Source organism: Capsella rubella, unplaced genomic scaffold (assembly GCF_000375325.1).
Source record: "Capsella rubella cultivar Monte Gargano unplaced genomic scaffold, Caprub1_0 scaffold_2, whole genome shotgun sequence".
Lineage (NCBI taxonomy): Eukaryota > Viridiplantae > Streptophyta > Magnoliopsida > Brassicales > Brassicaceae > Capsella > Capsella rubella.
Genome location: NW_006238922.1, coordinates 11667932 through 11688892, shown reverse-complemented (window position 1 = coordinate 11688892; position 20961 = coordinate 11667932). Strand labels below are relative to the sequence as shown.

General features: G+C 38.8%; 8 protein-coding genes across 12 annotated transcripts; 5 read left to right on the top strand and 3 right to left on the bottom strand.

Moving 5' to 3' along the window:
- The first annotated feature begins 5 nt into the window (after positions 1-5).
- LOC17895087 (mannose-1-phosphate guanyltransferase alpha) lies at positions 6-3250 on the top strand. The gene is made up of 15 exons (XM_006300429.2): positions 6-369; positions 591-688; positions 775-875; positions 964-1042; positions 1148-1208; positions 1297-1343; positions 1422-1514; positions 1598-1688; positions 1804-1852; positions 1938-2051; positions 2181-2328; positions 2416-2508; positions 2580-2648; positions 2769-2811; positions 2908-3250. Exons 1-15 carry the CDS (start codon positions 309-311, stop codon positions 3006-3008), a joined length of 1248 nt encoding a protein of 415 aa, XP_006300491.1. The 5' UTR covers positions 6-308; the 3' UTR covers positions 3009-3250.
- LOC17896445 (pentatricopeptide repeat-containing protein At1g74900, mitochondrial) lies at positions 3138-4878 on the bottom strand. Its single transcript, XM_023787600.1, has one exon. The coding sequence runs from the start codon at positions 4848-4850 to the stop codon at positions 3408-3410; it is 1443 nt and encodes a 480-aa protein (XP_023643368.1). The 5' UTR covers positions 4851-4878; the 3' UTR covers positions 3138-3407.
- Positions 4879-5640: 762 nt separating this feature from the next.
- On the top strand, positions 5641-7125 carry LOC17896488 (two-component response regulator ARR15). Of its 3 annotated transcripts, XM_023787761.1 has the most exons (6): positions 5641-5827; positions 5926-6047; positions 6147-6226; positions 6398-6490; positions 6563-6633; positions 6734-7125. In XM_023787761.1, exons 2-6 carry the CDS (start codon positions 5942-5944, stop codon positions 6993-6995), a joined length of 612 nt encoding a protein of 203 aa, XP_023643529.1. In that variant the 5' UTR covers positions 5641-5827; positions 5926-5941; the 3' UTR covers positions 6996-7125. The 3 variants fall into 3 exon arrangements, with proteins under 3 accessions (XP_023643529.1, XP_006302845.1, XP_023643528.1); XM_006302783.2 differs by having other exon boundaries at positions 5641-6047; positions 6413-6490; XM_023787760.1 differs by having other exon boundaries at positions 5641-6047.
- A 372-nt stretch (positions 7126-7497) lies between these two features.
- LOC17896645 (NAD(P)H-quinone oxidoreductase subunit O, chloroplastic) lies at positions 7498-8735 on the top strand. Its single transcript, XM_006302796.2, has 6 exons — positions 7498-7778; positions 7868-7923; positions 8021-8086; positions 8171-8212; positions 8296-8355; positions 8441-8735. The coding sequence occupies exons 1-6, from the start codon at positions 7553-7555 to the stop codon at positions 8468-8470; spliced, it is 480 nt and encodes a 159-aa protein (XP_006302858.2). The 5' UTR covers positions 7498-7552; the 3' UTR covers positions 8471-8735.
- Positions 8736-8959: 224 nt separating this feature from the next.
- On the top strand, positions 8960-11106 carry LOC17894464 (putative F-box protein At1g67623). Its single transcript, XM_023788551.1, is given in 4 exon segments — positions 8960-8984; positions 9039-9071; positions 10453-10886; positions 10888-11106. Coding segments are annotated over 4 exon segments (711 nt in total).
- A 10-nt stretch (positions 11107-11116) lies between these two features.
- LOC17896597 lies at positions 11117-12970 on the bottom strand. Its single transcript, XM_006302527.2, has 3 exons — positions 12461-12970; positions 12190-12256; positions 11117-12076 (listed from the first exon to the last, which is right to left on the bottom strand). The coding sequence occupies exons 1-3, from the start codon at positions 12536-12538 to the stop codon at positions 11292-11294; spliced, it is 930 nt and encodes a 309-aa protein (XP_006302589.1). The 5' UTR covers positions 12539-12970; the 3' UTR covers positions 11117-11291.
- Positions 12971-13448: 478 nt separating this feature from the next.
- LOC17896126 lies at positions 13449-16197 on the bottom strand. 3 transcript variants are annotated; one of them, XM_023787575.1, is made up of 4 exons: positions 16078-16197; positions 15658-15834; positions 14014-14999; positions 13449-13759 (listed from the first exon to the last, which is right to left on the bottom strand). In XM_023787575.1, exons 1-3 carry the CDS (start codon positions 16090-16092, stop codon positions 14031-14033), a joined length of 1161 nt encoding a protein of 386 aa, XP_023643343.1. In that variant the 5' UTR covers positions 16093-16197; the 3' UTR covers positions 13449-13759; positions 14014-14030. The 3 variants fall into 3 exon arrangements, with proteins under 3 accessions (XP_023643343.1, XP_006302381.1, XP_006302380.1); XM_006302319.2 differs by having other exon boundaries at positions 14026-14999; XM_006302318.2 differs by lacking the exon at positions 13449-13759 and having other exon boundaries at positions 13792-14999.
- A 702-nt stretch (positions 16198-16899) lies between these two features.
- Positions 16900-20647, top strand: LOC17895588 (pentatricopeptide repeat-containing protein At1g74850, chloroplastic). Its single transcript, XM_006300547.2, has 4 exons — positions 16900-18968; positions 19245-19559; positions 19651-19758; positions 19857-20647. Exons 1-4 carry the CDS (start codon positions 17134-17136, stop codon positions 20194-20196), a joined length of 2598 nt encoding a protein of 865 aa, XP_006300609.1. The 5' UTR covers positions 16900-17133; the 3' UTR covers positions 20197-20647.
- Positions 20648-20961: the final 314 nt, after the last annotated feature.

The window sequence follows — 20961 nt, the reverse complement described above, 5'->3', positions numbered from 1 at the left end:
TGGTATCATCTCTCGCGCTTATCCTTTAAACGAGTGTGGTGAATGGTGAGTGTGACTTGGAGGACCCATCACCGCAACATTACAGCTTAGATCTCGATAACCACAACTCACTAGCGACACTTTCGATTGGATCTTCTCCAAAATTTCACCTTTCTCAAATTTTCCAACGAGATCTTCTCTCAAAGGCTCATCCTTTTGTTCTGAATTCTTTATACTGCGGTGCCCATTTATCTATTTCTTTTGTGGGAGAGAACTCGAAGTATTTCGGAGTTTGTTGAGCGATCTGAGATTTTGGAGTTTTGAAAAAAATGGGGAGCTCAATGGAGGAGAAAGTGGTTGCTGTGATCATGGTCGGTGGTCCAACCAAAGGTAACCGCTAAAAATGTTTGCTTTTGTTCCTTCTTTCTGCTTCTACCTCAATAGCAAATGACTGTGAAATCTAGATTGATCTAAAAACGACCTCGTTAGATTTCGATTGTGTTTGATCACATTCAATGCGTTTAGCTGTTGTTTCCTTCTTCTTAGTTTCGTGTGTCCGAATGATTATGGTTCTGATCCTGTTTGAATATCGTTTACTGAGTGATCGCCAGGTACTCGGTTTCGACCATTGTCACTGAACATTCCAAAGCCTCTGTTTCCAATTGCGGGACAACCAATGGTGCATCATCCAATTTCAGCTTGTAAAAGAGTAAATCTTTTCACCCGATTTCTACAATTCAAATCAATGGAGGATGAGATATGATGATGATAATATGAATCCGTTATTGTCTGCAGATTCCAAATTTAGCTCAAATATATCTTGTTGGCTTCTATGAGGAAAGGGAATTTGCACTTTATGTCTCAGCCATCTCTAATGAACTCAAAGTTCCTGTTAGGTTAATCAGTCTCTCCTCTGCATCAGATTCAACTCAAGTATAGTGACTCATTTTTATGCACCTCTGATCTTTATTCTATCACTTTTAGATATCTGCGAGAAGACAAACCACATGGTTCAGCTGGTGGGCTGTATCACTTTAGAAATCTAATTATGGAGGATAGCCCGGTTAGTCTCTAAGGATCTTTCTATGTTCAATCATTCTTCTAGCTAACTGTTTATGGAATAAGTGTCTGTTCTCATATTTGAGTTCTTGTGTTTACGTTGTTGCAGTCTCATATCTTCCTGCTTAACTGTGATGTTTGTTGCAGTTTCCCCTTGCCGGAAATGCTTGGTATGTTCTTCTTTTCTTAGGCTGAATCTTGTGTGGTGTCTTATTTTGGCTTTTAAGACCCTTCTCACTCTTGCCACTTAATCAACAGAGGCTCACAGGGGATATGGTGGAATTGGAACTCTTCTTGTGATCAAGGTTTGTGATTGCATATGATTAGTCTTGTTTTTTTTTTTGGCGGGTTAATCAAATTTGCTTCTGCGTTTTGGTTTATAGGTCTCTCCTGAATCAGCCAGCCAATTTGGAGAATTGGTTGCAGATCCAGTTACTAATGAGCTGCTTCATTACACTGAGAAACCCGAAACTTTTGTATGTACATTTATCAATGAGATGACTCAATCTCTATAAGCATCTTCAAGAGTTGATTCTGATGTTTTCTATTGGAAACACAGGTCAGTGATCGTATTAACTGCGGTGTTTATGTCTTTACACCTGAAATTTTTAATGCCATAGGAGATGTGTCTACTCAGAGGAAAGATAGAGGTAAAGCAGTAACAAAGATCTTACAACATAAGTTGTGTTTTCTTATCTTAGCTTCCATCTGTAAATACTCTTCTCATCTGTTTCCTCTGCTTTTGTTCCCTTCTGTTTGTCGTAGCAACTCTAAAACGTGTTTCCAGCTTCGAAGCTCTTCAACCGGCGACAAGGTCTGTTGAATGTCTCTTTGTCCATAACTGAAAAAGCCTTTGAATCATTTTCTTCAAATAATAGGTTTTAACTTTTTCTAAATAGGATCCCGACTGATTTTGTAAGACTGGATCAAGATATCCTTTCACCTCTAGCTGGAAAGAAACAGCTATATACATATGAGACAATGGACTTCTGGGAGCAAATTAAGTCTCCCGGGTATGCCTTGCCTTTTGTTTCCCTCATTTCTTTTAAGCCACAATGACAAAATGTTTAGCATAACTAAAACAGGGAACGTGTTTATGTGGATGTGGCTCTGACTTATGGCCTATGGGTTGATTTGCGCAGAATGTCGCTGCGGTGTTCCGGACTCTATCTTTCCCAATTCCATTTGACCTCTCCCCAACTGTTGGCTAGTGGTGATGGAACAAGGAGTGCCATTGTAATTGGTGATGTTTACATACATCCTTCTGCAAAAGTACACCCAACTGCAAAGGTACTTGCCTCTCATTTTGTCCCATATTTAGTCAACTTCTTCTTATTCTTCTTTTATCACAAAGCATTCTGTTTCGTCTATTAACAGATTGGCCCCAACGTCTCAATCTCTGCAAATGCTCGTGTTGGACCGGGTGTCAGGCTTATCAGCTGTATCATTCTTGACAATGTTGAGATCATGGTATGTCTTCTCTTATAAAAACAAGTAGGTAAAGTTATCTCGAGGTTGACTCTTCAGTGCTGTTTGCCCAGGAAAATGCAGTGGTGACTAACGCAATTGTTGGGTGGAAATCTTCTATCGGGAGATGGTCCCGCGTCCAGGCATGTTTCTCTCTTCGGCTCAGCTTTTAAGAGTCTGACTCATTCTTTTTTGGACCTTGAAATGTTTCTGTTTGGTTTCTTTACAATCGTGAACCTGAAGTTTCACTTTGTTGATCACAGGCTGAGGGAGTCTACAATTCCAAACTCGGAGTTACAATTCTCGGTAATTTTTTTTCCCTCTTTTCCCCATCCGGTTTACACACAGACAGCAAAATCTCCCTACAGACAGAAACTAACTTCAAACATAATGGTTTTTCAGGAGAGTCGGTAGCAGTTGAAGACGAGGTTGTGGTGACCAGCAGTATTGTTCTTCCAAACAAGACACTCAATGTCAGTGTTCAAGACGAGATCATTTTGTAATTGGAACATGAAACCAACCCAGTGGGGAGCCACATCATCTCCCATCTGACTGAAAAATCTACTGGAGAATCACAGAAGCAAAAATTTGGGAACTAATTCACATGTATCATCATATATTTACACCAAGAATTTTCCAACTTTGTATTAAATTTCATTATCTTTACTCACAGTCACAGCTACTGTAAAAGGCACACAGAATTTTTGCCCATGATAATAAAGCATTTTGTAGTTTGGCATTGTAACTGCACTGTTCTTGCTTTATCCAATGAAGCTCTTTTAAGATTGTACACCTATGCATGCCTTTCCTAGTTTAATCCGCATTAAGTGCAATGCAGCGTATAGTACTGATTGATGAAAGCATAGCACGAAGTTTCCCCTCTCACAAGCAGATAAGGAGATTCATAACCTGAACTTCCGGAGAAGCCGGCTACCAGATTTACTCTGCAATCTCAAGATCTCCTTTGCGAAAGCTTGATTCCCTGTCAGAAGAAGCCCGTTCAGAACTCGATTAAATGTGAATTTCCGGGGTATAAACCCTCTCTCAACCATCTCAAGTAACAGTTTACCAGCGACCACCATATCTTCTGATCTTTTTCTCACAAACATTCCACTTATCAGTATGTTATAAGTATCCAGGTTTGGCAAGCAATCTCCACTCCCCATCTTCCCAAACAAACACAAGGCTTTGTCAATCTCGCTGCATTCTGAATAATAGCGTATCATCATATTGTATGTCTGGAAGTTTGGTTTGCAGCCTTCATTCTCCATTCTCTGCATCAACTCCTCTCCACGACTGAACTTTCCAGCGTGAAACAAGCCTCTTATCAACACATTATAAGTCGTCACATTCGGTTCATAACCTTTCCTCACCATGTCCTCAAACATGACAACCGCATTTTCTACGCAATCTTTCTTACACAAAACTTGAATCATAGCATTGTAAGTCGCAACAGAAGGAAGCACACCTTCTCTAATCATCTCATCGAAAACATTCCTAGCCCGCTTTATCTCCCCTGCAACACCAAACCCGTGAACCACAGTAGTGTAAGTAACAACATCGATTTCACAATTCCGTTTCTTCATCTCCAAGAAGAACTCCCAAGCATGTCTAATCTGCCCAGCTCGGAAGAACCCTTTGAGCATTGTGTTATAAGTAGTCAAATTAGGGTCAATCCCTCTCTCAACCATCTCTTTCAAAACCTCCAAAGCCTTAGGCGTACGTTTAATCAAACACCAACCATTGACAATCACATTGTAAGTAACTGTATCAGCACCAAATCTTCCCCTAAGAGCCCTAAACAGCTCATAAGCTTTCTCAACGCGTTTAGATTTACACAAGACATCGAGAATCGTATTGAAAGAAGCCAGATCCTGAAAACAACCGTGCTCGTGCATATTCAGAAAGAGCTTCACCGCTTTATCAGGTTTCCCAGAGGAAGCGAACCTCTCGGCGACGATAGCGAAGGTTTTAGGAGAAGGACCGATGCGGAGAGAGCGCATACGGTGAAGGAGAGACCACACGGTGGGGTGGAGGTGAAGACGGGCGGCGATGTCGATGGCGAGGTCGAAGGAGGAAGCATGGTGGACGTAAGAGCGGTGGTGAGTGTCGAGGAAGTGGAAGAATTGGAGAGCTTTAGGACCGTGGTTCCAGAGGCGCTTGAGAACAGAGTTGACGAGATTTGGAGTCCACGGGGTTGTTTTGATGGAGACTAGAGATTGATCAATTGTTGTGGGAGAAGAGAGGATTTGGTTAGCTATAACGCCCGAATCTGGCGGTGGTGGTTTAAGATTCACTCCGCCGGCGGCCAAAGTACTTAACGATTTGCTCAAAACACGCTTCATCGACTCTTTCAATTTCCTTTTGTCTTTTTTTTTTGTTGCCTTTAAACTTAGGAGTGACTTTTTAGGGTAAATTAGTGAAGTTGTATGTATGTATAACAGTTTTATTTTTTTACCGCTGCTATATACAATTGTATTTTTTTTTACCGCTAATGTTTAACGGTTTTTGAAATAGGAGCGAACCATTGTTATTGGGCTTTCTTAAGGGTGAGGGTGGCCTTCAAAAAACAGTTACACACTCACTATTTGGAGCTTGGATTTATGTGAATGGTGGTGTCACGGTTCTTTCTCCTTTCCGATGATCCGATCACTGTCAAGTAGACCAAGAGAGCAGCAGCGGATAAGATCTCTCTACCAAAAACCTTTTTCGTGTTTGTATATATATAAAATGCCATTATTTATTCTTATTAATGCACCGGAATATGGATTCGTGTTTTTCTATAAAAATGGTAGCCACCAAACTCTATCTAATAAAGAAGTGAAGAAAGTATTTGAGTAACTCATGAAGATTTTATTACAAGTTCTATATAGATTTTGTGAATCTCCAAAAGTTTTTTTTTTTTTGAAATGTGGAAAGTAATAAATAGAGACATACATATTTATTAGTAGGTGTTGTAAATTACTGATTACCAAAAGAGAGAGAGAAAGAAGGAAAATAGAGAGGAGAGGGGAGTAGTCATAGTCAGGAAAGAAAGAAAAGAGGAGACAAAAGGATCGTAAAAGATCGAAATATATAAATGGGACCCTGAAAAGATTTTGACCGTGAAGACACAATATTACGTTATCTGACAACACATGACATTAGATGAGATGAGAGAACACATCACTCATCTCCTTTAGATTCTCTCTTCTCCCTCCTCCTCTGTCCTCTCTCACACAAGATCTTCACAACTACTACACTACATCAACCAAGATCCGATCCCTTCAAGATTCTCTCTCTAATTACTCCTTCCCTCTCTCTCTCTCTCTCTCTTATTTATGTAACTCCTCTCCTTTCCCCATCTTCACATTGATTTCTGCGTCCCTTTGACGTTCTATCTTTAGATATAACGCTTCCTCTGTTTTGCTTGTTTTCAAGAAAAGAGAGACAAACAATGGCTCTTGGGGGATTCTCTTCGGAGTTACATGTTCTTGCTGTTGATGATAGTTTCGTTGATCGTAAGGTTATTGAGAGGTTGCTTAAGATCTCTGCTTGTAAAGGTAAAAATGAAGGCAACGCCGTTTCTGCTTCTTTTGTATCTTCTTCTTCTTTTGTTTTGTCTCTGATTCTGTTTCCTGCGTCTGTTTATATATGTATAGTGACGACTGTTGAGAGTGGGGCTAGGGCTCTTCAGTATCTTGGTTTAGATGGACCCAATGGATCATCTTCTGCTCTTACGGTATTTTTTATTCTTTCTTTCTCTTTAGTCTCTCTCTTTTCTGACATAAACAAACCCCTCAAAGATTGAAATCTTGATGTGTTTGGCTCCCAAGAAACCTATAATTTAACATTGAGGTTCAAAACGTATTAATTAAACCCTTTTGCTTTTTGATGATGTTTATATGTAAAGATTTTGGATAAACAGGATCTGAAGGTGAACTTGATAGTGACGGATTACTCTATGCCAGGACTAACGGGATATGAACTCCTCAAGAAGATCAAAGTAACTTTCTCTTTACTCTCATTTATTAGAGAGACCAAGATTTGTATATAAGCTTTTCTCTTGCTTTACTAGGAGTCTTCAGCATTCAGAGAAATACCAGTTGTGATAATGTCGTCTGAAAACATACAGCCTCGTATAGAACAGTAAGTCATCACCCTAGTCAAGATACAAACTGAATCAATGAATCTTAACATTATAATCTGACTTTGTGTCTATTCTCTTTTGTTGTTGTTGTTGTTGTAGATGTATGATAGAAGGAGCAGAGGATTTTTTGCTAAAACCTGTGAAATTAGCAGACGTGAAGCGGCTGAAAGAACTTATAATGAGAGTTGGTGAAGCTAAGGAAGGATTAACCAAAAGCTCTAGTCCTAAGAGAATCCTACAAAACGACATTGATTCATCTCCATCATCGTCATCTTCATCATCGTCGTCTCAGGATGTTTCCTCTCTAGATGACGACACTCCATCTTCCAAGAGGATGAAATTAGAGCCTAAAAGTTCATGATTGAGCTCAACCTTTTTCTCATTTTTCTCTTTTCTTTTCTTATTACCCCTGTAATATACATTGAGCCAAGACGTAGGCTAAATTCTTGTCCCTTTTTGATATTTGCAAGTCTAGATCCTGATGCTCATCTCATGACTCTGTTTTTGTTCTTGGTTACAAAAGGAGACCAATGTAAATATGATTTTAAGCTAAAATTAATTTTTTTTTTTTTAACCATATTGTTACCTAATTTACTACCAGATTAATTATTATAGTTAATGTAACATCTAATTAATAATATAAACGTAAGAAAGATTTGTATATGACATACACGATTTCACTTCTACCTATAGTTTCAAGCATCCAAATAAATATGACTATTATCTAAATAAATATAATTTTGTGATCTATTATATAAACAAATAATCCTAGTTGTATAGCAGAGGAAACTTGTCTGCACTTACGTGTTATCTTATGATTGGTTCGGTGATGTCTGTTTTAGACCGTTGAGACTTGGAGACCATTGCGGTCTTATCCCAAACTCCAAAGAACACAGAAAATTTTCTTGGTGGTCTCCAATGGCTTTCTCAGCGACTCTGTCTCAGCTTTCCTCTCTCTCTACCATCTCCTCTTCATTACCATTTTCTTCTAGAAGATTCCCTCTTCGATCTCTACCTCAATTCTCAGTCAAAGCAGAAGCAGAGAAAGAGAAACAGAGCACACAGGCCAAGTCGGAAGGGGAAGCATCACCAGCTGCTGCAACCAAAACCCCTAAAACGCTTCCCAAGAAACCGGTTTACTCGAGTCTGTTGTTTCTTCACTTCTCTTTCAAACATTTTGAATCCAATAACAGACTTTTGATAATTCTTTGTTTGTGATTGATGAGAAAACAGTGAAAAAGGGTCAAATCGTTCGTGTGGACAAAGAGAAGTACCTCAACAGCATCAATGTACGGTTGAGATATTTTTTTCCTGGTTTTGAAGCTGCTGCTTCTTTGAAATCTGTTTTTCTGAAACTTTTATTCTTTCTTTGCTGAGAGACCACAGTACTTATCAGTTGGACATCCTCCTTTTTACAAAGGACTTGATTACATCTATGAAGACCGGGGTGAGGTATATAACCCGAATCAAATGATCTATTTTGAATAAATATCACAAGAATTACATGCTTATCGAACAAGTATCTATTTCTTGCAGGTCTTGGACCTTCGTGTTTTTGAGACAGGGGAGTATGCACTTGTAAGTTTCCACACAAATTGTTTATTCTGTTGCATGAGTCATAGATTGATAAGCTAATGCATTGTGATTTTTGAGATTTTCAGGTTGGATGGGTTGGTATCCCGACTGCACCAGCTTGGCTACCAACAGATATGTTAATCAAGGTACTCAAAATTTCTCTGTACGTCGACCATAAGTAACATTTTCTTCATGTCAGGTCATCAATGTTTTCTTGGTTTCCTCCTGCAGTCTGAGAAACTTGTTTACGAGCGAATGTAAACTCCACAAGCTTCCAAGAAGAATCCCTTGGAATGAAAATGATATGAAGGTTGTCTGTCAAGCTGAGATAAACGTTAACAATAGTACCATCGTCATGATCATGTCTTCAAGTGTTTGAGAAAAGATCAAAATTACCTACAAAAACTGCTCTGGAATGTAAAGATTTAAGAATGCAGCCTTAGTAGATGGCTTCCTTAACCAATCCAGTTCACACCCTTTGTTCTATTCTTTTATTATCCACTATTTCATCTTCTTTCAGCAACCACCATTCTGAGCCAATAGTCACAATAGTACTTTTCTCTTTCTTTGGTACATCTTCTAAAGGCTCCATCAACTTCCTTCAACTTCTTTGGAAAAGTTTGAATTCGAAGAATTTAATGTAGGTACTTCAATTATCATTTAGACACCACCAACCTATACAATATATAGTTGCATATTAATTAATGTCTAGAAGCATCCAGAAAGAATCATCTACCGAAAAAATGAAACATGTCTTCCGCACACAGTCCAACTCGTAACTTGCTGAGAATACAACCCATTTTGGAGACGGAAGTTGCATGGAGGTGAGTAATTCAAATTCTCCTCGTGGTCAATGTATTGAGTAAGAACACACATCTCATTTCTCATAATGGGTTTCAAGATCTTATTTACCTTATGAAAACCTTTGATGTCAAGTACGGTCGAGGAAATGGAAAAACATTGGATAAATATTAGAGAGAAAACTTCGTGGTACAGAGAACTGATGATGAGAAATCTCAAAAGAAGCTATGTTCGTGAGAATTGAAATTGCGATGCTCGTACCAACATGTTCATAGTAAGAATTGTTGTTGAAACGATCGATATGGTGAGGACAATGACATGATTAATTCTTCTGCTTGTGAGATTTGTTTGTGGCATCATGAGTCCAACTTTCGATAATATATGTTGTGTATTATCTATTGACGTATTAAATAAATGAGCTTGGTTTATTTATATGATTTACCAACATCAATGAGACAGTGACAAATGTATGCTGTTTTATACTACCATATTTCAATAGTTTTTTTGTTCTTGTGTTATAGAGGCGCAAGCATATAAATAATAATAATCAGAGATGTTCATGTTAATATGGGTAAACCTACCCTTGTAAAACCCATTATATTTAACTATTTAAGTTTACACCTCCATTTACTCTAATTTAAGTTTACACCATTGCAATCTTGAAGTTTTAAGGGAAAACACGAATAAACATTTTTGGCGGGAAAACACGGTTTTACAATTTTGGTGAAAAAAATACAGATTTGTGATTTTGGCGAAAAATATGATTTTGTGATTTTAGTGAAAAATACAATGAAAACTGATTTAAGCTGGATATTTTAGTTATTAAGCTCTTTAACATTTTTCACTAAAATAATCAAGAGGTATAAATGAATATAATTTAAATGGGTATCCATTTTATTTGTACAATTGTATTGATATTCATTTAATAAACAAGTTTAATCGGGGTACTCTATTTTAAGCTCAATTTATTTTATCCGTGAGTAAGTTTAAATGGGTATGTTTTCATACAATGTACCCATTTATAAAATTGGGTTTCATGCCCATTTAGGCATTTTTGGTGAATAAGTTTCAATGGGGATGCCCATATTAACATCACTAATCATGATAATCATCATTGACATCTACTACTTCTGTGGGGAATTATGTATATGTATGTTCTTGAATTTTGTTCTCCAGAATGATTAATGTCATTATGTATCTTCTAATTTGGAAAAAGCTTGTCTTAACTTTGTAACGTACATTTTCTTTGTGAAATAAGGAAACTGAAATCTAAAACATTGTTATAAAAGCTGACTCAACAAATGTAGAGAGACAAGACCCTTGTATCTCAAACATGGCATCTTCTTCCTCTTTTAAGAATTCTCACAAAAGAAATGCCATTTCTGTTTCTCTCGATTCTCTACCTGAAGACCTTCTCGTAGCAATCTCTTCACGTGTTGCAGCTTCATCTTTATCCGAGATTCGAAATCTTCGATTAGTTTCGAAACCGTTTCAACGTATCTGCAACGATCCAAACATTCTGCAGAGCCTTTCCCTCCATGAGATCCCTCTGTTTCCATGGTTTCACAACCGTGAAAACTTTAACAACTTTTTCAAGAGATGTCGCAAGAATGGAAACCCCTAGGCAATATACCGTAAAGGACTTGTCAATTACTCTCATCGGAATAGTTATGAAAATAAACGAAACAGAGGACTCAAACATATAGCAAAAGCTGCAGACAAGGGAAATCAAGAAGCACAATATATTTATGGATTGATCCTTATTTGTCTTGGGGGCGAAACAAAAGAAAAGGGTTTTAAGGTGTTGTCTTCTTTAAGAAAGCCTTTGATGTCAAGTACGATCGAGGAAATGGAAAAACGTCGGAAAAAGATTTAGAGATGACATGTGGTGGTGTGGTGAACCGATGATGAGACATCTTAAAAGGAGCTATGTTCGTGAGAATTGCAGTTGTGATGGTCGAACGGACATGTTCTTTGTAAAGAATTGTGGTAGGGATCGTTATGGTGAGGATAACGACATGACTACTTCATCCGCTTGTGAGATTTGTTTGTGGCATCATGAAGTCCAACTCTTCTTTGATAAGATTGAAAAATGATCTGTTTTTGTATTGAGTAAAAGATTAATCTTCGTTTTATGTGTATATGATTCACAAACATCAATGAAAACTTATTACCGAGATGACAACAATCTAAGCTAGGAAACCCACAAAATTGCTGTTTCTGAGGAACTAAGGCAAAAATAGGATAAGAAATTCATGACACTATTGAACTTGTTTCTCTCTTAAGCTCTGTCAAGTCCTCTAAACGACGGAGACAAGCGAATTGTGCCACGACCACGTTGCTGGAAACCTACTTCTCCACTATTATTACTCGTCTGAACATACTGCTCCCTGCAAGATGGACAACGTGCTTCGTTTTCACTGATCCTCTTGTGGCAGAAGAGACAAATCCGAAACCCACAAGGACATGGTTGGAAACTTAGATCCGTTGCATCCATCACCTCAGAGCAAATAGGACATTCTTCTGCATCACCTTCTTGATTCCCAGAGTTAGACCTCTTATTCTTCTTCTTACTATTTCTCTGAACCGTCTTTTGATGTGAAGAAGCATCATGCTTGTACTTGTTGTCTTTATGGAAGAGCTTCTCAGGGGTTCTCTGGCTCGTATTTGGAACGAGATCTTCTTCTTGCTCTAAATCTCCTGTCTCAAGTTGAGGGATGTCGTCTTCATCATTGTCAAAGGCGTTTAACGCATCTCTAAACCCATCCCAGTTGTCATAAGCATCGTCAAAAACTTCGTCCTCTTCCTCAGTCGTCATCTGCTCAGAACAACAGAAGCAATCTTCACTAACAGAACCTTTGCTCTTGAGTACACTCGTGGGACTCCTAGCAGACGATGTCTTGACAAGATCAATCTCATCATCATCATCATCCACATCATGGCATTTGGTGAATCCGTAGCTTCCTTCTTCGTAATCAATCCTCCAAGCTTTCTTATCAGTAAGTTTCTTTAGCAAAGATTTGAGTCTGCGGCCAATTTCTTCTTCATCTACGTTTGCTCTTTTCCCTATACAATAATTCACAAACAATTCATCACCAACGTACTCGAAAGATTAAACAAGAAAGTTGAAAAAACACAAAGAGATTGCAAGAAAGTAAAAAGATTCAAAGCCTCTTTACATTGATAAATCCATTGCTTGCGACGATCATCAATCTTCCACTGCTTCAGTTTACACAACCAATTCGCCTGCAACCAAAGATTCGATCCATATGTTAACAAACAAAAAAACGTAACTTTTAGGATTAATTAACAACCCTCAACCAAAAAGACGATTCTTTTACTGGTGATTTCGGATCGATGAGACCATAATCACAAAGGCATATTACATACATTTCTTTTGAATCACGCATAAAATACAAAGGAAGAATCCGATCGCATAAAAAAACTAACCTTGCGTTTCATGGAGATATCTCTAGAAACTGGAGAGCCGTGAATGAGCTCAGAGTCTGTGACCGAATCAGCAACCATGATTGTAATCTTCCGAGCAAACACACACACACAGAGCGACACAGAGAGAGTAATGTCACTACAAGGAAGAAGAAACCCTAATACTTATAAATCCGGATTAAGAGAGAGAGAGAGAGAAAGAGAGAGAGAAAAAGGAAATCGGAAACTGCTCTGCTACGCTCCTTCTATTTCTCAGTCTCCCAGAACCAAAAAGCTTGTGTGCGTGTGTGTGTGTAGCAGCGGTATATATATATATTCGGTTCGGTTTATCTCAATCTGAAATATATACCCCTGGTTTAACTCTGTATTTACGAAGATATACCCCCTCATTGGCTAAACCCACGTCGTTTTCAGAATGCTTTTTAGTCATGTCGCCTCTTTGGTCCATCGTTCAAACTTGGACTACAAGGTAATATACTGATTTTTTCCATAACAAGATTAGGAAAAAAGGGATTCATTTTGAATAATTAAGCAAACTAATATAAGGGGAAAACCGAAAAAGGATGTATTTTGGATGATAAAAGAGCAAATCTATAATTACATATAAACAATTGTTTCCCAAATAAATAATCCATTATATAGACTATGAAATAATATTTTTGAAGATTTAACAAAACACAACTCATCAACTCATAATTTTTTACGTAAATCATATTATTTGTAATCTATCTACAAGAATATCATTTTTCCTTTAATTATTTTATTTATATGATCTTCCTTTTATATTGTCCTAAGTCTTTACACTTTTTACTCATAAGTCATAAACATCATTGTTGCATAGAAGGAAATGCACTCTATTTAAACCCGCTAAATTATATTGAAACGGCCTTCAACTTTCAAAACAGAAGATTGAAAACTCTATTTACTCAAATATCATTTATCTTGCTAACATCCCTTAGTTTAGTCCATGATCTATGGTCGCAAGTCTAAATTTCCATGAATAACTTTGACCAGTCGCAACAACGTCTTCGTTAGATCATTTACATAGCTACGAAATGGAAGAAATACAATGATAGCTCTTAGTCTTACTCTTACTGACTTACACTATTAGAGTTTTGAAGTTTCCATCTATCCTCATCACATATCTTTGAACTTGGTTCAAAATCATATCTAACTTGAATATTTGTATTATATATTTATATTAGATGAATTCTTTACCACTAATAACATTTTTTGCTGGAGCATCCTAATGGTTGACTAGTTCTGCTGCAAGTCTTTCTTCTCCGACAATGGTACAACTAGCTGAGCCCAGTAAGATACAATAAAGAAACAGAGAAAACTCAGAATCTTGGACATCATATATATAAACCCATCACAATGGACAAGAGTTTACACCCAAAATGCAAGAAAAGGGCACTCCTAGTGATATCAGTTTTCAGACCAAATACTTTATCCGCAAGAAGGAAACATACAATCTAGATTCTCACAAGTTTTCCAGAATCTTAATAAACTTTAACATAATATAGCAAATTAGATGTAAGTTGATATTTACTAACCTTCCAACCCACCTGTGCTAAGCATAGACTACATCTCGAGATGATTCACTGGTAAAGCTAGGCTTCAGAGAATCCAAATAAACATCGTCTTTTTCCCCAGTCTTCTGTTTCATGTTTCTGCTCTCTTCAAACGATGAACTTCCTTCAAGGTTGCTTAAAACCTCCTTCTTTCTCTTCCTCTTGAACGTGTACTTGATACACCGATTTTTATTAAGTGCCAAAACTGGAGTTTCTTCGCACAAAGGAGATGCTGAAACCTCCATATTCTCACAGCTCTCTTTTTCTTCCTTCCTTGCATCTGTTTTGCTAATTGTCAGAGGAGATGTTTTCAAGAATATGGGAGTGCCATCATCCTTCTGAGGAGCATTTGGAGACACTATTGGGGCTTCTCCATCTCTAACAGAAGATATGGAGTCAGTAGCATCAGCACAACCAGACTCGTTTAAGGTCTCTACACTTTTACACGAAGAAACTTTGTGAAGACAACCTCCATCATTCACATCTCCTACTTCTACAGAGGAAGACAGATCTCCATTGGCTATACTGCTATCTACTGCGTGAATTATCTGAGTGCTACCTTCAGCTTCCCTGCGTTTTGTCAGTATAGAAGGAAGAGAGTGGTGACACTGATCCTTGTTATTTTTATAAGAACACCGGTTGATACTATTAATGCGAGTCATCCCATTAGCCACCACCGATTCACTTTGTTCAACTGGGATGCAAGAAGCTATAGCTTCTGTGCTCTCATGACTGCTAGAAACCTCAGGCACTACAGAAACTGCTGCATCACGGTTTTTCCAATGGGGGTCTTCCTCATGGTCACTTTTGAGATGTGTCTGACCATTCGTAAGTCTCTTGAGCTCATCGTGAAGTACTCTCAACTCCGCCCTCAGCTCTCCTACAATATCTTCAGCTTCTCCAAGCTGAGCTTCCAGTTCCTCAACCTTCTGTTGCTGCTTCAAGGATATTATCTCTGTCTCCTTTACCTATATAACCATAAAGACGTTTTCAAAAAATTTAGAGCTGAGGAGCAAATGCAAAGACAGCCACAGAAGAAAGATATGGTACAATGGGGAAAGCTCATCCTCAAGCAAAGCCTCTAAGAAGAAATAGATATATCTCCATATTGAGAAACCTTTTAACTTAAAAACTGCACAATTATCTGAGGGCATCGGCGAAGAAATATCTGCAAGCCTCGCTAAAAAAAAGTTGTAAAACTGATCTAGAAGGTAAAAAATATTTGACACTAAGCTACTCCTGGTTACGCTCATTAGTTTTAGGTTTCATGAAGAATGATCAATGAATGAAGAGGTAAGCTAAATCTGCTGAAAGTGTCAGTGTACTTTAGTTTCAGGCTCAAAGGTGTATAAAGATGGGACCAAAGCTTATATCATCTGAATGGCGGAATATCTTCAAGGTACCTTGAAATATCAAAAGATTGAACATACCAAACTCACAGTCACACACACACAACCTTAACTATGCATAAAACCATATAAGAAATGCTCAACAACTTGATTTCAAAAGCTATCTCATACACAACAAGAAACCAAAGAAAGGACAAGTTCACAAAACATGAAACCAACAAGAAGTCAAAGAACAAAAATGTGAAGACTAGAAAACATCAAACATAAATGATAGTACCTTGGAATCAAGCATCTGTTTAAGCCTAACCAACGTTTGGAGTGCATCATCTCTAACTGTAACAAGTTCTTGCTGATACCTACGCGCCTTCTTCTCAGAAACCATCACACGCGCCGCCGCTTCCTTCGTCGTGTTCAGTATCGTATCGGCGTAAGCTCTCTTCAACGCCGCTAAGGTCTGTGTTTAATAACCCAAACAAAACGAAAACGCAAAATCATCGGAAAAGAAAAGCAAGACAAAACCCACATCGCGGAACCCAAATTTAAATCAAAATCAAACGGAATCAGCAACAAGATTCTATCCGATACAAGAAAACACACGGCTCTAGAAGAAACAGAACGAAATTAAGAAAAATCCCGAGAATCGCAAAAGTAAGAACTCGTGAGAGGCGGAGATCGAGGGGTTTAAAGGAAATTGTACCTCTGGGTCGGCCATGAGCTCCGATAATGCGGTTGCAGAGAAGCGATTTAAGAATTTCCGACCAAAGGTCGCGAACTCGCCAAGAAGAAAGAAAGAAAGAATAAGCTAAAAAACTAAAAAGGGTTGTTGTTTTTTTTTTCTTTGGTTCTTTTTGTTTTCTCTTTGAAGCGTCTGTCTGTTAGGAACAGAAAGGAGGTGAAAATTACTTATTTACCCCTTATAACTCAATGTTATTTCCCAAACGCCACACCCACCCACACGTCACGTCAGCCTCCGCACCTTCAGAGACTTCCAAACGGCGGTGCGGTTTCCCGTTTTTTGCGTCACTCCGTAATTGCTTTTGCCTTTAAAAAAATTTAATAAAACTACACCTTTATTTTTTTGAGTCACTAGACTTATCATAGGCCTAGGCTAGTTTTTAGTTTTTTACCCACCCTAAAAAAAAAAAAAAAACAATCGTACCAATTTCACTGTTCAAAAGTTTGGTAGACGCTAATTGGTTAGCTCATGGGATTAAACCAAACTTAATAAGATGTTATATGATGATGATGACTTGGACCTCCCAGAAAAATGCATTTACACTAGAACTACTAATTTAATCATATCATCAGAAAATATGATCTGTAATTGTATTTCCGAGTTCACCAATACACTACTATTTCTTGCAAGATTAGGCGCCAAAACTGTTAGACCGAAAAATATCGAGTTAACTAGTCAAACCGGGAAGTATTCATTAAACCGGTTGGTTCCTCGCGACTGTTATCCACAATAAGAATCCACGTGTCTTCTTCTTCAAGCGTTTCCCTCTTCTTCCATTTTTCCGCCATTTCACCGAGAGAGAGAGCTACTGGGTGAGATAATCAAAAAGTCTCCACTTCGAAAATATTCATCTAATTCGTTTCTGCGTCTTCCTTCTATAGCTTGGTGGCGGTTAATTTTAAAATCTCTGAGTCAGTTCAAATCGAATTGCTATTTTCCCGAGAAAATCTTGTAGCTGTTGAAGAACTTCCCGGAGGATTTCTGAGTCCTTTTATGTTGGAACTCTAGTTTACCAATATGAATTTAGCAATTCCGAATCCCAACTCACACCAGCTCTCGTTCCTTATCCAGAATTCGAGTTTCTTCGGTAACCGGAGATTCGCCGACGGCAACCGTCTCCGTTTCCTTTCGGGAGGAAACCGCAGACCATGCTCCGTCGCCGGTAAAATCAAGGCGAAGACGAAGGATCTCGTTCTGGGAAATCCTTCCGTATCGGTGGAGAAAGGTAAGTACAGCTACGACGTTGAGTCGCTGATTAACAAGTTGAGCAGCCTTCCCCCTCGCGGCAGTATTGCGAGGTGCTTAGACATATTCAAGAACAAGCTCTCGTTGAACGATTTCGCGCTCGTGTTCAAAGAGTTCGCTGGTCGTAGCGATTGGCAGAGGTCGCTTCGTCTCTTCAAGTATATGCAACGGCAGATATGGTGCAAACCTAACGAGCACATCTACACCATTATGATTTCTTTGCTTGGCAGGGAAGGTCTACTAGACAAATGCCTCGAGGTATTCGATGAAATGCCAGGTCAAGGCGTGTCACGCAGCGTCTTCTCTTACACGGCTCTGATCAATGCTTATGGTCGAAATGGACGGTATGAGACCTCTCTTGAGCTTCTTGATAGGATGAAGAATGAAAAGATATCGCCTAGTATTTTGACTTACAACACAGTGATTAACGCCTGTGCTAGAGGTGGCTTAGATTGGGAGGGTTTATTGGGTTTGTTTGCAGAGATGAGACATGAGGGGATACAGTCCGATATTGTCACCTATAACACATTGCTTAGTGCTTGTGCCATTCGAGGTTTAGGTGATGAGGCTGAGATGGTTTTTAGGACCATGAATGATGGTGGGATTGTTCCGGATCTAACCACTTACAGTCATCTCGTCGAGACTTTTGGGAAGTTGGGCCGGCTGGAAAAAGTGTCTGATCTTTTGAGTGAGATGGCTTCCGGGGGCAGTTTGCCCGATATCACTTCTTATAACGTCTTGTTAGAGGCATATGCGAAGTCAGGGTCTATTAAGGAGTCAATGGGGGTCTTCCATCAGATGCAGGCTGCAGGGTGTACGCCGAATGCTAATACATATAGTGTTTTGCTGAATTTGTTTGGACAGAGTGGGAGATACGATGATGTTCGGCAGCTTTTTCTCGAGATGAAATCAAGCAATACAGATCCTGATGCTGCTACATACAACATTTTGATTGAGGTTTTTGGGGAAGGTGGGTATTTCAAGGAGGTGGTTACTTTGTTCCATGACATGGTGGAGGAGAATATTGAACCTGACATGGAGACATATGAGGGTATAATATTTGCTTGTGGGAAGGGAGGACTTCAAGAAGATGCTAGGAAGATTTTACAATACATGACAGCTAACGATATCGTGCCAAGTTCCAAGGCCTACACTGGGGTTATCGAAGCATTTGGGCAGGCTGCTTTATATGAAGAAGCACTTGTTGCTTTTAATACCATGCATGAAGTAGGAAGCAATCCAAGTATTGAAACATACCACTCACTGTTATATTCTTTTGCAAGGGGAGGACTGGTCAAGGAGTCTGAGGCGATTTTGTCCAGGTTGGTGGATTCTGGTATTCCCAGGAACAGAGATACTTTCAATGCACAAATAGAAGCCTATAAACAAGGAGGCAGATTTGAAGAGGCTGTGAAGACATATGTAGATATGGAGAAGTCTAGATGTGATCCTGATGAAAGGACGCTTGAGGCTGTTTTAAGTGTGTATTCTTTTGCACGACTTGTCGATGAGTGCAGGGAGCAGTTTGAGGAGATGAAAGCTTCTGATATTCTTCCCAGTATCATGTGCTACTGTATGATGCTAGCTGTTTATGGAAAGACGGAGAGGTTAGTGCCTTCACCAGTAATACACTTTGTCTTATGTTTTCTTTTGCGTGTATTTTTATAGCTCGTACCTTACTAAGCCTGAAATCTTCATAGCATTTTGCTCTTTTTGCTCCCTTGTGTTCTTACTTGATCAGGCATGGGAGATATATGCTAGTGTAATGTAGCACCCTTGCTAATTTTACTAACTTGAGCTTTCTGGATAAGTAGCACATCAAGCCATTTTTTTACATAATACTTCTTCAGTTTATAGTTACACTTCAATTTTTATGTTCTTAGGTGGGACGATGTCAATGAGTTACTGGAGGAGATGCTTTCAAATAGAGTATCAAATATTCATCAAGTTATTGGGCAAATGATCAAGGGAGATTATGATGATGACTCAAATTGGCAGATAGTAGAATATGTGTTGGACAAACTTAACTCAGAAGGATGTGGTTTGGGAATAAGGTTTTACAATGCACTTCTGGATGCTTTGTGGTGGCTGGGCCAGAAAGAGCGAGCTGCAAGGGTACTCAATGAGGCAACAAAACGTGGTCTTTTCCCTGAGTTATTCCGGAAAAACAAGCTCGTGTGGTCTGTGGATGTGCATAGGTAGCTCAAGAGCCCTACGCTGGCTTCATTTCAAGTCTATGAAATGGTTGAGTACCAGTCAATCTAATTTTTTGTTTTTAATGTTCTGCAGGATGTCAGAAGGTGGTATGTACACAGCACTATCGGTGTGGCTAAATGATATGAATGATATGTTTTTAACGGGAGAGGATCTTCCTCAGCTAGCAGTTGTTGTTTCAGTGTAAGTATTTTGATGCTGGGTAGCTCATTACAGGATGCTTCCAAGCTTTAAGTGTTTGTGTCTTTTGCCTTTTTTGATCTTTCTTTTTAACGTCTCAGACGGGGACAACTGGAGAAAAGCTCTGCTGCAAGAGAATCTCCCATCGCGAAAGCTGCTTTCTCTTTCTTGCAGGATCATGTCTCGTCATCATTTTCCTTCACGGGATGGAATGGAGGTCGCATTATGTGCCAACGATCTCAGCTCAAGCAGTTACTGTCAACAAAAGAACCAACTTCAGAAGAGTCCCAAGATAAAAACCTAGTCGCTTTAACAAATTCGCCAGTTTTTGCTGCTGGTACAAGAACTTCTACAAGCAAGGACACAAACCACAGTGACAGTGGTAACCCTACGCAACGAAGAACCCGGGTGAAAAAAGAACTAGCAGGAAGCACAGCTTAATAGGTGTGCGTAATTTGTGTTGCCAAGACCAGCAATCAAAGGTCTCTTCTGCTTCCTCCATCCAAGACTAGTTGATGAAAAACTGTGCGCTTATGGTCTCTAACACTCATTCACTAGTACTCCCATGTCCAAGATAACTATGTTGTGGTGTCAAGCAGAAGCAGTAGTGTCAGCCTATGTTAGACTGAAGAATCTGGAGAAGGAGATGAATGGTGATCTTAGTTTATATGCAGAAGCATAGCTTCGAAGCGTCAAGTAAGTAGCCAGCTAAGTCTTTTGATGGAATGGTTAAGAACCATGATTTTGCAGCCATAGATTTTACGATGTGTTTTCATTCAACTGTCTCTTTCCGATGACCATGAAGCTAAATACTTGTATAAGATCGATGCTCTAGTTACAACTACAAGTGCAGAATCTATCAATCAAGATAAGCTCTAGTTTTTGGGTGTGAGTGTGTGACCTCATGTGATGATCTGTCTCTATCTGGATATCTAACTCTAGTAGTATACTTAGCAAAATGACCCACCCAATGATCTGAAAATCAACTTCAACACAACTACTCCACCCATAATAAAGAAAACACTAGTTGTTGCGCAAGATTCCTTCTTCGGCCTGATTCATCCTTTCTTCCCTCTATCCCCCTCAGATTTGTGTTTGTTTTCTGATTTAGGAAAGTCACAACAAACCTCTCATCCAAATTGGTAAAAAGAGAAGAAGAAAATAAATAAATAAAAGAGAAAGAAAGGGTCTTCCTCTAGTGCTTCA